The following is a 14,162-nucleotide window of genomic DNA, read 5'->3' as shown; positions in this document are numbered from 1 at the left end:
GACGACGAGTGGGATCCTATCGGCCGTCAATTGCTTAACACATTGCTGATTCAATCATTAATTGATAAATGGCATTTCAATTAATAAATGTTGTGATTGCGGAACGTGTCGTCGCCGGTGACGATTGACGATGACGAACTCCGTATAAGAAGCAGAGGAAGAGCAGAGCATAAGGAATAGATCGAATCATGGTAACCGAAAGGGAATCGGAGCATGCGAAGCAGCTTGCGCAGCCTTCGCTGGATCAGGAAGCGGCAGCGGCATGCCGGTGGCGCTCGGCCCATTACCTCCGCCGCCTCCGGTGCGCCTTCTGGTGCTGCGGGTGCCTTGGCGCGGCGGTGACCGTCCTCGGCATCACCGTCCTCGCCCTCGCCTTAACTCTCTTCAAGGTCGTCAAGGACCCCGAACTCACCATCAACTCCCTCTCCCTCGCCGGCTCCCGATTCGCGGTGGCCAACGGCGCCGTCGACGACGGCGTCCTCTCCATCTTCCTTTTCAACTTCACGTTCGAGGCCGACGTATCGATAAAGAACCCCGACGTAGCGTCGTTCCGGTTCAGGAGCAGCGCGACGACGTTTTTCTAAGAGGAGACGACGGTGGGGGTGGCGTACGCGCCGGCGGGGGAGATGGGGGCGGACCGGACGGTGAGGATGACAGTGAGGGGCGATGTGATGACCAATCCGGTGGCGAGGAGGATGAACGTGACGGCCGAGAAGCTAGTGACGGGGGTGGAGGTGGAGGTGGAGGTGGAGCTGAGGAGCTCGACGGAGGTCGAGGAGAGGATGAAGGTGTGGGGGATGTACAAGCGGGATCTGGAGGTGACGGTCAGTTCCGATATCACGATGGTAAAAAATGAATATATTCATCTCAGTACTCTATCAATCCATCTAAAAATACGGAAAAAATAAATCACGATCAAATATACTGCAACCATCGAGTGAAGAGGATGGAATTTAATTGAAGCATTAATAATTTAATATTTAGCAAAAACCTACTCTGTGAAGATTGATTTATATATAAGATTATGCAATTCATTTTCCGTGTAATGGTTCGATGGATTCGAAAGATGGAAGGCGCTTTCAATGTGAGCTTTGCTTCTTATCAACAGATTTTGTTGGGTCATCGTCAATTGTTTGTTGTTATTGATACATAGGTTTCTTTATGTTCCTACGTGTGTAATGTAGGTCAAGAGTTGTAATTTGACCTAAGAGAAGGTTAACTTTGGCTATTATTAATTAGGAAGGCTTTAATGTTTTATTTTTCATTTTAAATGACATTTTATTTGATGATATGTATTTGACAAAATAATAAATTATAAAATAAAATTTATAATTTTAAATATTGAAATAATTAGTTTGAATGAATTAAAATACTTTTTCTTTCTATTTAACATTTTTCTCAGACTAAAAATGAAACAATCTATTTCAATTTTACTAAAACCTAGTCCATCACCTCCTTCCACCATTCTCCTCCATTTCCCTTGACCCTTGCTCCACCGTCGCATCGACCGCCCACCCTCCTGATCTCCCCTTCTCCATGATTGACGATCCACTTGCCACACGACCCTCAGCCGCGAACGGTACATCCCCCTGAAGGATGACCCTCTTCGCCACACGCCCAACCCTCGCTCCGAAAAAACATGCTTTTCCAGTGCCTGCACCTCCCGATCACCCTCCGTCTCTGCCATTGCCCACCCCTTGCAGCCTGAGCACCGCCTTGCGATCTGTCGGGAAAAGGAGGAGCAGCGGCAAACCGGGAGAGTGATCACCCCGCTTGTAGAGCCTTTGCTTCCGTGTTAAAGGATATACTTCCCATGATTTTAGGAATTCCGGATCAGGTTTACAATTATCTCCGAATTTTTAGTGATAGTATCTAATCCCATAAATTAAGGATCTATATTTATTTGTATTTATCATGATCCCACAAATTAAGAATCTTTACTTATTATTATTCCTCTTTAAATAGTGTATCAACAATAGTAGTTGTACGATAAGAATTAATACAATATATCCATTTGTTCTTCTTGATATTAGAGCCATAAGGAAAATTTCAACGATCCTATGGCCGAAAAGCTACAACTAATGACGTCGTTCACTACCCAAATATCGACAAAACTAAACCAGAGGAACTACACCCTTTAGAAATCTCAGGTACTACCTATACTAAAAGGTCATTGCTTATTTCAATTTATTTCTGGAGAGTTCGTAACCCCAGTTAAGACGATAGTAACTCGAAATGAAGTCGGTGTAGAGGAGATCAAAGCTAATCCCGAATATGCAATTTGGGAGCAGCAAAACCAACGTCTTCTCAGTTGACTTCTATCAACACTGTTAGAGGAAGTCTTGGGGTCAAATCATTGGCCCCCTTGCACCACCTCAAGGTGCTTATGGACATTGTTGGAGAAAATGGTAGCCTCATAGTTTGGTGCACGCCTCATGCAACTCCGGCTTCAACTACAGACAGTGAAGAAGGGCGGGCTATTCATGACCGAATATTTACAAAAGGTAAAATCCATCTCGGACAATCTCATAGGCACTGGACATCGAGTTCCAAAGACCGATTTAGTGCTTTACATCCTTGGAGGACTCGAATCCAAGTATGAATCTATGGTGGTTGCCATAACAACCAAAAGTGAAGGAGTAAGCATAGAAGAGTTAACCAACATGTAGTACTCATGAACAATGTTTGGAGTAGCTACATGCCATTGAGCCATCTCCATGGCATACTTGGCACTCGAATCATCTGGGAGAAACTTTCACGGAGGTACCGCTCCATATAGGCGCTACTACAAGGAACCCTCTGTTGGGCGCCCCCTTCTTCGAACCTTCTGGGGCTCTCAACTCTTACGGGTCACCCAACCAGTTTCAAGCCCAATATTCAGAGAACCCAAGCCTAGCTCCTTTTATATCTACACATGGATTCTCGAACCATAATCAACAATGCGAGGGGCGTTCATACCGCGGAGGTTAGCATAATGGAAATAGGCGACCTAAGTATCAATTGTCTGATAAGTTTGGTCATGTTACTGCTAACTGCCGTACATCATACCAGTGCCAAATATGTGGCGGGAAGGATCATTCTGTAGCATTGTGTCAACGTAGCTTTGACAAGAATTTTAAGATTCTACTACCACCATCAACTATGATTGACGAACCTAGCACAATCTCCAATCCTACTTGGTACCCTGATTCAGGCTCTACTGACCATCTTACAATTGATTTAGAGAATTTATAAGTTCACTCTCCTTATTAAGGTATAGAACAAATTATTGTTGGCAATGATATGACTCTTCCCATATCAAATATTGGCGACTCATCTATTTTTAGCCTTGCCAGATTATTGCAGTTTCGAAATATATTACATGTGTCTGCCATTACTAAGAATTTACTCAGTGTTACTTGTTTTACGGTTGACAATAGTGTATTTTTTAAATTTCATCCAACCTTTTGTGTTATTAAGGATCAGGCTACGAAGGTGGAACTACTTCGAGATACCCTTAAAGATGGTCTCTATCGTCTAGCCCAGATTGGTAAGCTCGCTACTAGGCAATCTACTTGTCTTGGAGAGTGCTATTTTATCAGCACATGACATCATCATTTAGGACATCTGGTGCCCGCTATATTTGCTCGTCTTATCTCTCATTATGATCTACCCACTTTAGACAATAATATTATTTTTTCTATGATGCATGTCAATTTGGAAAGGCCCATAAACTATCTTTTTCCTATCTCAGTCTCAAACTGTAGGACCTCTTGATTTGATACATTCTGATGTTTGGGGACCATATATCCCCTAATTTCTCTACTAATGGGTATCACTACCTTATACATTTTGTGGATGATTTTAGCTGTTATACTTGGATATTCCCTCTTAAACGCAAATTTGATGTACTCTCAACTTTTCTCCGATTTTAAATTTTTATTGAAAATCAATTTAGCAGGATGATCAAAATAATAAAGACAGATTGGGGGAGGAAAGACATTACCTATCATGTCCACACATGAGTGAATAGAATAGTGTTGCTGAACGCAAAATTCATCACATCACCGAGACGAGTCTTGCTATGCTAGCTCACGCCTCTATGCCCTTACTTTATTGGAATGAAGCATTTCCTAATGTAGCATACTTAATCAATCAACTTTCCACTGTCACACTAGATTATCGTTCTCCTTTTGAGATGTTATTTCAACGGTCTCCTAATTATAGGTTCTTTAAAATTTTTAGTTGCAGCTGCTTTCCTCTTACTCGCCCATACAATCGTCACAAGCTAACTTTTCGATCCATCAAATGTATTTTTCTGGGATATAGCCTATCACACAAAGGTTATCATTGTCTTCATATTTCTACAGGGAGGCTATTTATTTCTCGGCATGTGGTTTTTGATGAAACCTCTTTTCCTTTTATTGATCACAAGGATTCTGGATCACTCCATGGTCCTACTCCTATCGTATTAGATATCCTTGCAGGCTCCAAGTCACATACCAATGGTTTCTCATCATTGTTGCCCAGTAACCCCTCCACTATCACCAGAAATTCTACTCCTCTAGCCGAGGTACCATCTTCCTCAGACTCTTCGCCGACATCGTCTGACATGGGCCTTCTCAGGGCTCTTGCTTATTCTCTACCATTCTCCTCAGATTCCCGGTTGACAATGTCTAACACGGGGCCTTCTCAGGGCTCATTCTTATTCTTTACATCCCATGATTACTCGTGACAAAATTGGGTCTCTTCGTCTCCATGCCCATCTTGTCACTTCCGATCCTTCTGAGCCAACCAACTATTATGGCTTCAGAGTACAACGCTCTCATCAGCAATGATACATGGTCCTTGGTTCCTTGTACTGCTCATTAAAATCTTGTTGGTTGCAAATGGGTATTTAAATTGAACCGAAAGGCAAACAACTCTATTGATCGTCATAAAGCTCGCCTGGTTGCCAAGGGTTTCCACCAACAACTAGACATTGACTATGTTGAGACCTTTAGCCTTTTGGTCAAGCCCACTACAGTTCATATTATTAGAATGTGAAGGATGTCCTAAGGCAATAACCTGACTATTTTTTTATTTATTTGATAAGTATAGATTCACTATTTGATTGCATATTATATGTCTGATTGTCTTAAAGTTATTTACTGAATGTTTGTAATATAATTCATAGCATGAAAGAATTTGCGATTAGATCGCAACTAGTGATTATCTCTACATGCGCAATTATGAATATATTGAAATTTCTCTAATCATCGAATTGATGCATTCGGACATCATCAATTCTGTAAGACTAGCACGGGGTTATACTGCTTGATTCAACCAAGCAGCTGTTTTCTCATTGTCTGGAGATATTGGGATATCAAGAGTTAAACGTGGATGCTGGTTATGGTAATTAGTTCATTAGAGTGACTCGTTGTAAGATTCTATGATTCTCTACATATATATAGATATGTATGTGAAGTTCTTACTGCAGCACGAGTACAAGTTTCCTTCGACTCGAGGTATATAAGTCATCTTTGTCATAGAGTATAAGCAAGCATCTCATTGAGGTGTAGGCCCGGGATGACTGAGTATAAATTGAAGTGTCCAAAGGTGTTTGGATAGCCCACGGAGGATTCACTGCTCCTTGCGAGGAGAGGTATACCCTATGTCCACTCGTTAGGATTATTACTTAAAATTTTTGACCAAAGTATCACATGTTAAGAGTGCGAGACTCTTGTACATATGTACCACTAATTTGAATCCATAGAACGAGAAAGTATTACTTGGACTAGGTTTGACGTAGTCAGCCTAGTGGGGACAAGACACATAGACCATGCCCTAATCCAAGTGGGTATAAGACGAGTGAAAGGAACGAGACATGACTCACTATAGTTGCTAAAGGGTTTAGAATTAATTCTAAGATCAACTATGATTTTCCAACTAATTGAGAATCATGATGTACTACTAGGTGTCACTCATGATCGTTCTATAATTAAGTAGTTAATTATGGACGACCAACATAAATCGAGAATCTATTGGGTCATACGCACTAACGAGTCTCTAAAAGACGTAAAATAAGTTAAAGAATAAGATTTTTTTATCAACAGATAAATATTTGATTAGACCATATATAAGATAAATATGAAAATATTTGTCACAATAGAAGTGCGGATGAGCCACATTTCTTATGGAAGAGTTGGACCATATTTAGTTTAATCATAAATTAGTCATGAACCAACTTGGTTTAGTTGTGAACCAAACCAAGGGGTTAATGGGTTAATTTTTGGTTAAGGGGTAATGAGTTGAATTTGGGCATTCTAATTCAACTCATTAATGAGAGCTATATATTGATATAGTTGAGAGAAGATTATACACATGAGATCATTAATTGACTTATAAGGTTTTTGGAAAAACCTTAACCTAATTTCTCTTCTCCTCTCCCTCTCCCCTCTCTCTTTGCCGCCTCTAATAAGGGGAAGCCCTTCCCTTGTTCTTGTGACCACCACAAGGGAGAAAACTCTCCCTTGTGTGTTTCTCTTCCTCTTCCTCTTAATCCCTCTTCTTCGCTCGTAGCTAGTAACTTTCAAAGGAGAGGCTTATACTCAAGGAGTTGTTTTGAGGAACTCGGCGTGGATACGTATAGAGGCAAGGTATAATGTCTGGGCAGAGAGTCTTGTAAGATCTCCTCAGAGAATTGTTGATTGATCCGTTCGGGCGACGCGTTGCTTCGGGGGCGCCTTGCTTTTCGTGCATCCCGAACGGGAGCATCATTCGAAGATGATCCTCGTTCTTGATTCGCTTGGGATATTTCTGAGGGGATTTGGACCAAGGTGCAATGAAAGGGGATCGGCGCGGGCGGTGTTTCCCCCTGTGTGCCAGTTGGCCTTCTATTATGCCCCCATATGAAGATTTGCTTCGCTCGATCTTCCTACCCTACCCGTCTCCCAGCTGCTAATGTCGCAGGTTGTGATGCTTGCCGATCGGCTAATGCCTGTTGTTGTTGCTGCTCGATCATCTTTGTCACTCGAGCTTGCACGAGCATATTGAGCTCTTACTGGGTGAGCGTCGCGGTGGTGAGTCATCTAGGGTCCTCCATCTTCCTGGCTCGGATGCAGGTTATGTTCCCACAGATGACGCTAAATATGATCCTGTTAGAAAGTCGAAGAGATGGAAAGCTGGGGATGTGACACTCCCGCTGACCGCTTATAGACTCCGCTTTGACTTACAACACAGATGACGTCAGTGTCGAGCCAGGGAAGGGGTCCCCGGCGTTGGCCCTCCGACGCTCAACTCAGTCACCGACGATGAAGTGTAAGGCGGAACAACAAGAAGACTATGGTACAAACGGTGAATATCGCATACCTCTGTCGATGCTTGGACCCCCCTTTATAGAGAGCTCCTGTAGCACGTGTACACACTATCCAAGGCGAGCACACTTCCCAAAGTTTTCCCTGAAAAGACTTGTCAGTAAAGTGTCCCTGACATATTACGTTAACAGTCCAAGCAAATCTTTGAAGTGACAGTGGAAGTTTCCGCGGTACGATCTTCTAGCTGTCCGTGTCCGACGTCGACGACAACTAATTCCCAAAGGAATGTCGATGGATATCAGAGAGAGTATGCCGTTAGGCCGAGCTGACTGACCGCTCGGCCGGGACTTCGCTGTTCCTGTATCTCGTCCGCTCGGCCGGAACCCAACCGTGCTCGTGACACGTTCGCTCGACCGTATTTCACTATGTTTGTCGCGCCTTGTTGCCCGACCGAGCGGGGTAGACGCTCAACAGAAGTTCCATTGTGTCAATATCAAGTCTTACTGCCTCGCGCGATCGGGGTAGCCACTTGGCTTGGTTTCTGCACATCGTCTCATACTCCATTGAACGTCAGTCGTTTGACTCCTCGTGTCGGAGGCTGCGGTGGATCGGGACCTTCTCCCTTCGGTCGAGGAATGATCACTCGACCGATCGATGATATCTGAGTGTTGGCCGCTTTGACTTTGATCTCTACTGTGCCAATTACCTTCGTGGGATGAGACCCCTCCTCATCACCGTATATATATATATATATATATATATATGCGACGGGTTTTGGATGAGTTCATTAAAATTCGTAATCTGCTTCGAACCCACTTCTAAACATGATCAACAGATTTAAACCGACCTCATAATCCGTTTAATCGAGTTTAAACTCATCTTAAATGTGACGAATTTAATATAGAATCGAGTTTAAATCTGAGCTATTACGGCTACTATAGCTCATCCCTATACGTCTACTAGACATCAGTACATATGATCAACATATCAATAAAAGCATGCTTAAACTACTGAATTTCAACTGTAACCCTTTATATCGTAACATTTTAAATCTGAACCACCAGACTGTCCCCTGAAGAAAAAACCACCAGTATCGTATCTCGGTGGGAGCGTTGGTTGCTTTATGATTGTTATTTCATGCCGGCAGTGACAGTAGAGAAGAACATCATGCCAATTGATTCATCCAAGACAAAACAGGTAAATTTTCCAATGTCAGTGCAACCAAGAGAGAGAGAGAGAGAGAGAGAGAGGATGAAGCTCGGATATGGAGACAATTAGTGGGAGAGCGTAAGGAGCAGAGCGGTAGTGGTGGCTTATCTTTTTCAGTGGTCAAAGCTTTTTATTGTTCCGGTCATTGTCTACCCTTTTCTTTCCTTTTGCTTTCAGAATTTAAGTGAAAGAAAAAACGAAGGCAGGATTTCGTGCTGCCGATGAGCTAACCGACGCCCTCGCCCATCGGAAGGCCAAGGAAAGAAGGAAAGAGACGACCTCTGCCTCCAATAAAAAAGAAAACGAAGACGACTGTCGCCAGTTACTTAAATAATCAAAAGGATGGCACGATTTCCAACGCTCGGAATCATTCAGGCCTTTGTCCTCTTCCTCGCCATCATTCCCGGACCATCTCTAATTCGATACATCGCTTCGAGTTTTTCTTTTTCCATCGGGTGCAACAAGAACATATCAGATCATTAGATGCCTTACAATTTACAAGACGAGAGGAGTCGAGTAATCGAACGAACAGCAGAATCTTACTAGTTACAAACGTTACATGGAAATGTACGAGGAAGGGAGTAAACACTGCGCTAGACAGAGAAAGGACGGGATTTTGATTTTTTTTTTTTTTTTATGGTGAATTGAAATCGTTCTCCGTTCTAATAAAAATTCGGAACGGACGATGATGATACGACGACGTCGCAGCTCCTGCTGGATTCTGCTGATCTGCCGTCGCCGGGATCGCTTCTTGATCGAGTAAGCGGCGACTCGGAACCTGCAGGGAGAGTTGACCCTGCGAGTTAGATGGGGATTCGACCTCGGCAGAGGGAAGATGGTACCTTTGTTGAAGGAGCGCTTGCAGTGGGCGATGGCGCTTTGGATGCCGTCTTGCTGCTCCAGGAGCGAGTCGTCGCGTCGCCCGGACGCCAGCGAAGGAGAGCGGAATGAGACGGCGGCCGACGCTGATCGGCTCTTCCTTAGCCGTCGGCACACCACCCTCAGCCCCGCTGGGATGTTCGCATCTTGGGCCTTCAACGATCGCTTGGGGCCACTCGCCGCCGAAGGTTGATCTTTCGGGTGATCTCCGAAGCCATCTTCACCGAGCTCCCCGGCGGGGCGCACCTTACCGGCGTCGCTGGATACCAGCGGCCCAGAGAAGCGTAGCTTCTTGCTGTACCGCTTAGAGAGCAGGACGTAGAGCGGCTTGATCTTGCTGATGTAGCGATGAAGCACGTCCTTAGGAAACCGACTCGCGCCGGAGCTGCTGCTGCAGGAGCTTCGGGAGCTGATGTCCCTGGTAAAGTGGGCCGCCGCCGCCGCCGCCGCAGCCTCTGTTTTGAAATTCACAAACGGTTTGTCAGCGGGATCAGCTGGCGGGAAGCTCGAATTCGATTTCCTGCGAAATCCCAGCTTGAAGGCGCGAAACTTGGCGGCAGGGTTGACAAAGGCCGGAACTTGAGGCGTCGATGACCCCGGCTCCGACGCTGCAAAATCACCGAGCAAAGGCGGCTGAAGCGGGAAGAGCCTACCTTTGAGGAAGAGATCGTCAGAGAAGACGGCGACGCCGTCCATGCGTCGGAGGCTACCGCCGCCGCAGCCTTCAAGCCCGCACCTTGCACCCTCCGGGGACATCGCGAGCTCGAACTCGTCGGCCTCCTCATCCGACTCCGCGTCAGAGTACTTCTGCTGTTGCTTTTCTAGAGCATGCCGCGCTCCATCCTGCAGCGGTAAGGTCATGAACTCGAGGTCGAAGAAAGGGCCGTCGTCCTCACAATCTCCGCCGCCGCCGAAGTCAACGGTGGTGGAGATGGTGGTGGTGACGATGGCGGCGCGCCTCGAAGAAAGGAAAAGTGGCCCGCCGCCTTGTTTAGCTTGAGTGAGGAGTCTGAGGAGCTTCATGGCGCTCTCACCCTGTGGCCTATGGCTTTGTTTTAGGGATCTGCTTTGAGGGCTTTTGTAGTCGTAGAGGGAACAAGAAGAAAAGAGCAAAAGGCAGGCTCAAGTTAAAGGAGGGCACGCATGCAATTGGGGGCGTGGTCATGGTGCCGTGCATGAGGGGCGCTCGGGCGCGGCTCCTCAGCAGGAGGGAGAAGGAGAACGCCAGCATCAGCTGACAGAGATAGAGTGGAAGTAGACAGTAGGAGACGCCGACGCGCCATGAATTGGATTCGGATTCGATCGGATAGCGAGAGCACGGCTGTCTGCTCTCCTTCCTGCCCTCCTTTGACCGGAGCCTGTGCCCTACGACAGGATAAAGCGACGTGATTTCAGCGGGCACGCATCACGCGGGAGATCACATCCGCCGTTCATTTGACTCGATGCAAAAAAATCAAAACCTTTTCGGTTGATTGTTTCGCTCTATGAAACATTACATGACTCTTAATAGAGATTTAACGAATCAAATTATTCATGAACTATTCCAAATTTAATTCATAAAAATTTATTTGAACTAAATAAATCAAATTTAAGTTTCATAATATTCACTCATTAGCTAATGAATATATTCGTTAGTAAACTCATGAATCAATTTTTAAATGAAAAAATAATAATTTTAATATTAAATTTATAGATTTTAAATTCTACTTATGAAAAATATAAATAAATATATTAAATTTATTTATTAGAATAAAATTATAAATTTTAATAAAAATATTATAATTTCCTCTAAATACATAATTTATTTTTTATGAATATTTAAATTTATAATTTATATTTATTAAACTCATTTAGACTCGATTATAAACGAGCCAAACTTAAACATTTAAGAGTTTGACTTGACTTGGCTTGACTTGATAATACCCCTAACTCTGGAGGGTGGATTTAAAAATTCCCTACAAGCGGTGCAATGATTGAGATATGAAATATTATTATATGGGATCTTATGGTCAAAACTCGGTTTACTAAGTATGTATTCTTTTATACTTTGGCCATCTGCACTATAGCTAGTGGTCACCTATAATTTATCTTCTCCGTGTTGGTCTAGAAATAGATTAGCAGGAAAATTGGGACAAACGAATCACCTTTTGTCACATGAAGACCTTGATTTAAAAATTAAGAAAAAATTTGTGTGCAAAATTTTCCTCAGTGTATTTCACATAAGAGAATGAATTTGATATCCTTTTCTTTGTTTACTTGATCTAAAATCATAGACGGATGGATTTATAAATCCATCCATTGATTCCTTCGTGAATAAACTATTATCCATCTAAAATTTGACGGAACACCACTTTCCTTCCTTCCTCGTGATTGTCGCTGTCCTCAACCATGCGTGTGGATTGCACTGTGTCGCCACCGGCCTTGAGCATGTTCGAACATCGATAATAATGAAAAGAAAACAAAAAAAAGAAGAGAGGATCTCTGCCATCTCGAAGGTCCTCCGTCGTCCCGAAGGTCCCAACCACACTTTGAACATCTTGCATGGGTCGTGGATCTTCACCGTCCATTTTGCCCCATAGCCGCTATTAGACGTCACAGTACTGCCTTGGGGTGGAAGGAGGCGAAGGCGGTTCCATGGCTACTATTGGAGCATGAGATTGAGGGGTCTATGAGACAGTTCATAATATGCTCCGCAATTAGGGTGAGTTCTCAACAAAGAAGAGATAACGATAGACTTTCCGGACACCACATGTGCCAAGGCCGACACGAAGGTAGGCATCTCCCAAGCTAACCAGCTGATCCTGTTCGAAAGCTGAATCAACGGACGCTGGGCACGTGGCGCTCTCCGAGTCGCTGATGTAGATCTCCGTCGGGTTGCACGAACTTCCTCCGACGCTCAAGTCAGGCAAGCATGCAACAAAGCAGTGGCTCCAAAAATCGTAGAATGCGTACCTCCGGCGAATGATGAGGACCCTTTATATAGAGCTGTGAAGAGGCTCGGGCACACATACTGAGGTGCATACGTGTCCTCTGTCCATACCTCGGTATGGGCTTGTCAGAAGAGCTTACCTGACACCATACTGCTACAGTCCGAGCACAAGGTGACCCTTTTCACTATGAGCATCGGAAACCCGTCCATGGTCGGGTTGTCTTCTGTCCGACCCAGGAAGCTCCTGGCCGAATGTCAGGTCGGCTCGGCATTCTTCCGTTCGGCCCGGCATCCTTCCGTTCAGCCCGGCATCCTTTCGTTCAGCCCGGCATCCTCCGTTCGACAGGACATCCTTCCGTTCAGCCCGGCATCCTTCGTTTGGCAGGGCATCCTTCCGTTCGGTCAGGCATCCTCCGTTCGGCCCGGCATCCTTCGTTCGGCGCGAACTTGGGATTGACCTCCACGTGTCTTTGACCCTCTGCCCATGAGAATCCCTCATCCTTACCACCGGATCGCCAGCGATGAGAGAGAAAGGGAGGGACGACATTTCCTACCTCTCCAACGATGGGAAAAGCATCGCCATAGTTGGAGGATGAAGAGGGAAAAGGAAAAGTAGCCATAGACGACTGCTTGGGCAAAGTTGTGAGTTCTAAAAGAGAGAGAAAGTTATCACGTATTTAAATAAAACCCCACATTTCCGAACTCCTCATGTCACCGCTTCTACTCACCGACCGCTAGCAAAGAGAGGCCTTACGCAACAGCTCGCAAAGGGAAGGGAGGTCTTGCGCTAATGTTATTTTTCTATTTTTTTTCCTTTAATGAGTTTCTCTATTTCTCTCTTTTTTCCTCACCCTTTTCCACAATATTTCTTCCTCTCCTTTCCCCTTTTCCACAATGATTCGCCTCTCTCCCTCTCCTTTCCTCTCTTTTCTCTTCTTTCACGTGAAAGGACTAACTTTCGCAAAGAATCCTTCTTTATCTCGATTCAACTCGAAGTAATATTATTTTATCCTATTATTTTTTTACTACACATTATATCAGTTGTCCTATAATTTTCATTATCTTTACTTTTTATTATTTTCTTTTTTTTTTCTTTTTTATTATTTTTGCATTCTCCCTATGTAATATTTATTTTTCATTATCCAATGTATTCCTTTTATTTTTTTTCTCTCTCAACTTAAATGATATTTTAATATTTAAAAAATAAATTTTATTTTTTAAATTTAGAAAAATACTATTTATAAAATCTAAAATTAGAGAATAGATAGCGTACCTAATATAAAAATTTTTTATGTAAAATATAAAATTTAAGATAAATTCTGTATTTAGATAAATTAATTTAGATGCTCTTGTTTAAAATTTAAGATAAATTCTATATTTAAAGAAGTTGATATAAATACCCTTATTTAAAATTTAAGACAAATTTTGTAGAGACAAAAGCTCCCATAAAGTGGTAAATCAAGTAGGTGAAAAGGATTGGATGTATGCTCATATTTCTGAATCATATCACTCATGTAAGGCAATGGATTGCCCAACGATTTTCTCACCAGGTTAATAAAGTTGCAAAAAGGGAATCGGAGACATCTTTTTATCGTGCGTGTTCAAGGCAAAATTGCGCAAACGACGATGTTAAAGAAAGGGGAGCAGGGAGTTGATCTGTTTGGAGACGACTACTGGTGACTAGGTGCGAGGCATGTGCAGCACCGAGCTTCTCCAAACTCAAAAGTAGAGGGAGAGGGGAGTCTCAAGCCCTCAGCAAAGACTTGGCAGCTTTTACTTTCTTCTTTTTCATTTATCATCAAAAGGAGACCTCATGGCTTAAAGTTATTCACCAAGTTGACCTTTTAAAACCTGCAAAACATTGCTCAATG

General features: G+C 43.7%; 2 protein-coding genes across 3 annotated transcripts; one reads left to right on the top strand and one right to left on the bottom strand.

Moving 5' to 3' along the window:
- Positions 1–188: 188 nt before the first annotated feature.
- LOC122031660 lies at positions 189–584 on the top strand. The gene has a single exon (XM_042590750.1). It carries the CDS (start codon positions 189–191, stop codon positions 582–584), a length of 396 nt encoding a protein of 131 aa, XP_042446684.1.
- An 8,355-nt stretch (positions 585–8,939) lies between these two features.
- LOC122032951 (probable membrane-associated kinase regulator 2) lies at positions 8,940–10,776 on the bottom strand. Of its 2 annotated transcripts, XM_042592269.1 has the most exons (3): positions 10,016–10,776; positions 9,326–9,817; positions 8,940–9,261 (listed from the first exon to the last, which is right to left on the bottom strand). In XM_042592269.1, the coding sequence occupies exons 1-3, from the start codon at positions 10,383–10,385 to the stop codon at positions 9,146–9,148; spliced, it is 978 nt and encodes a 325-aa protein (XP_042448203.1). In that variant the 5' UTR covers positions 10,386–10,776; the 3' UTR covers positions 8,940–9,145. The 2 variants fall into 2 exon arrangements, with proteins under 2 accessions (XP_042448203.1, XP_042448202.1); XM_042592268.1 differs by having other exon boundaries at positions 9,326–10,770.
- Positions 10,777–14,162: the final 3,386 nt, after the last annotated feature.

The sequence above is a fragment of the Zingiber officinale genome, chromosome 11A (assembly GCF_018446385.1).
Source record: "Zingiber officinale cultivar Zhangliang chromosome 11A, Zo_v1.1, whole genome shotgun sequence".
In the NCBI taxonomy this organism is placed as follows: Eukaryota; Viridiplantae; Streptophyta; class Magnoliopsida; order Zingiberales; family Zingiberaceae; genus Zingiber; species Zingiber officinale.
This window is presented reverse-complemented; position numbering and strand designations above follow the sequence as displayed.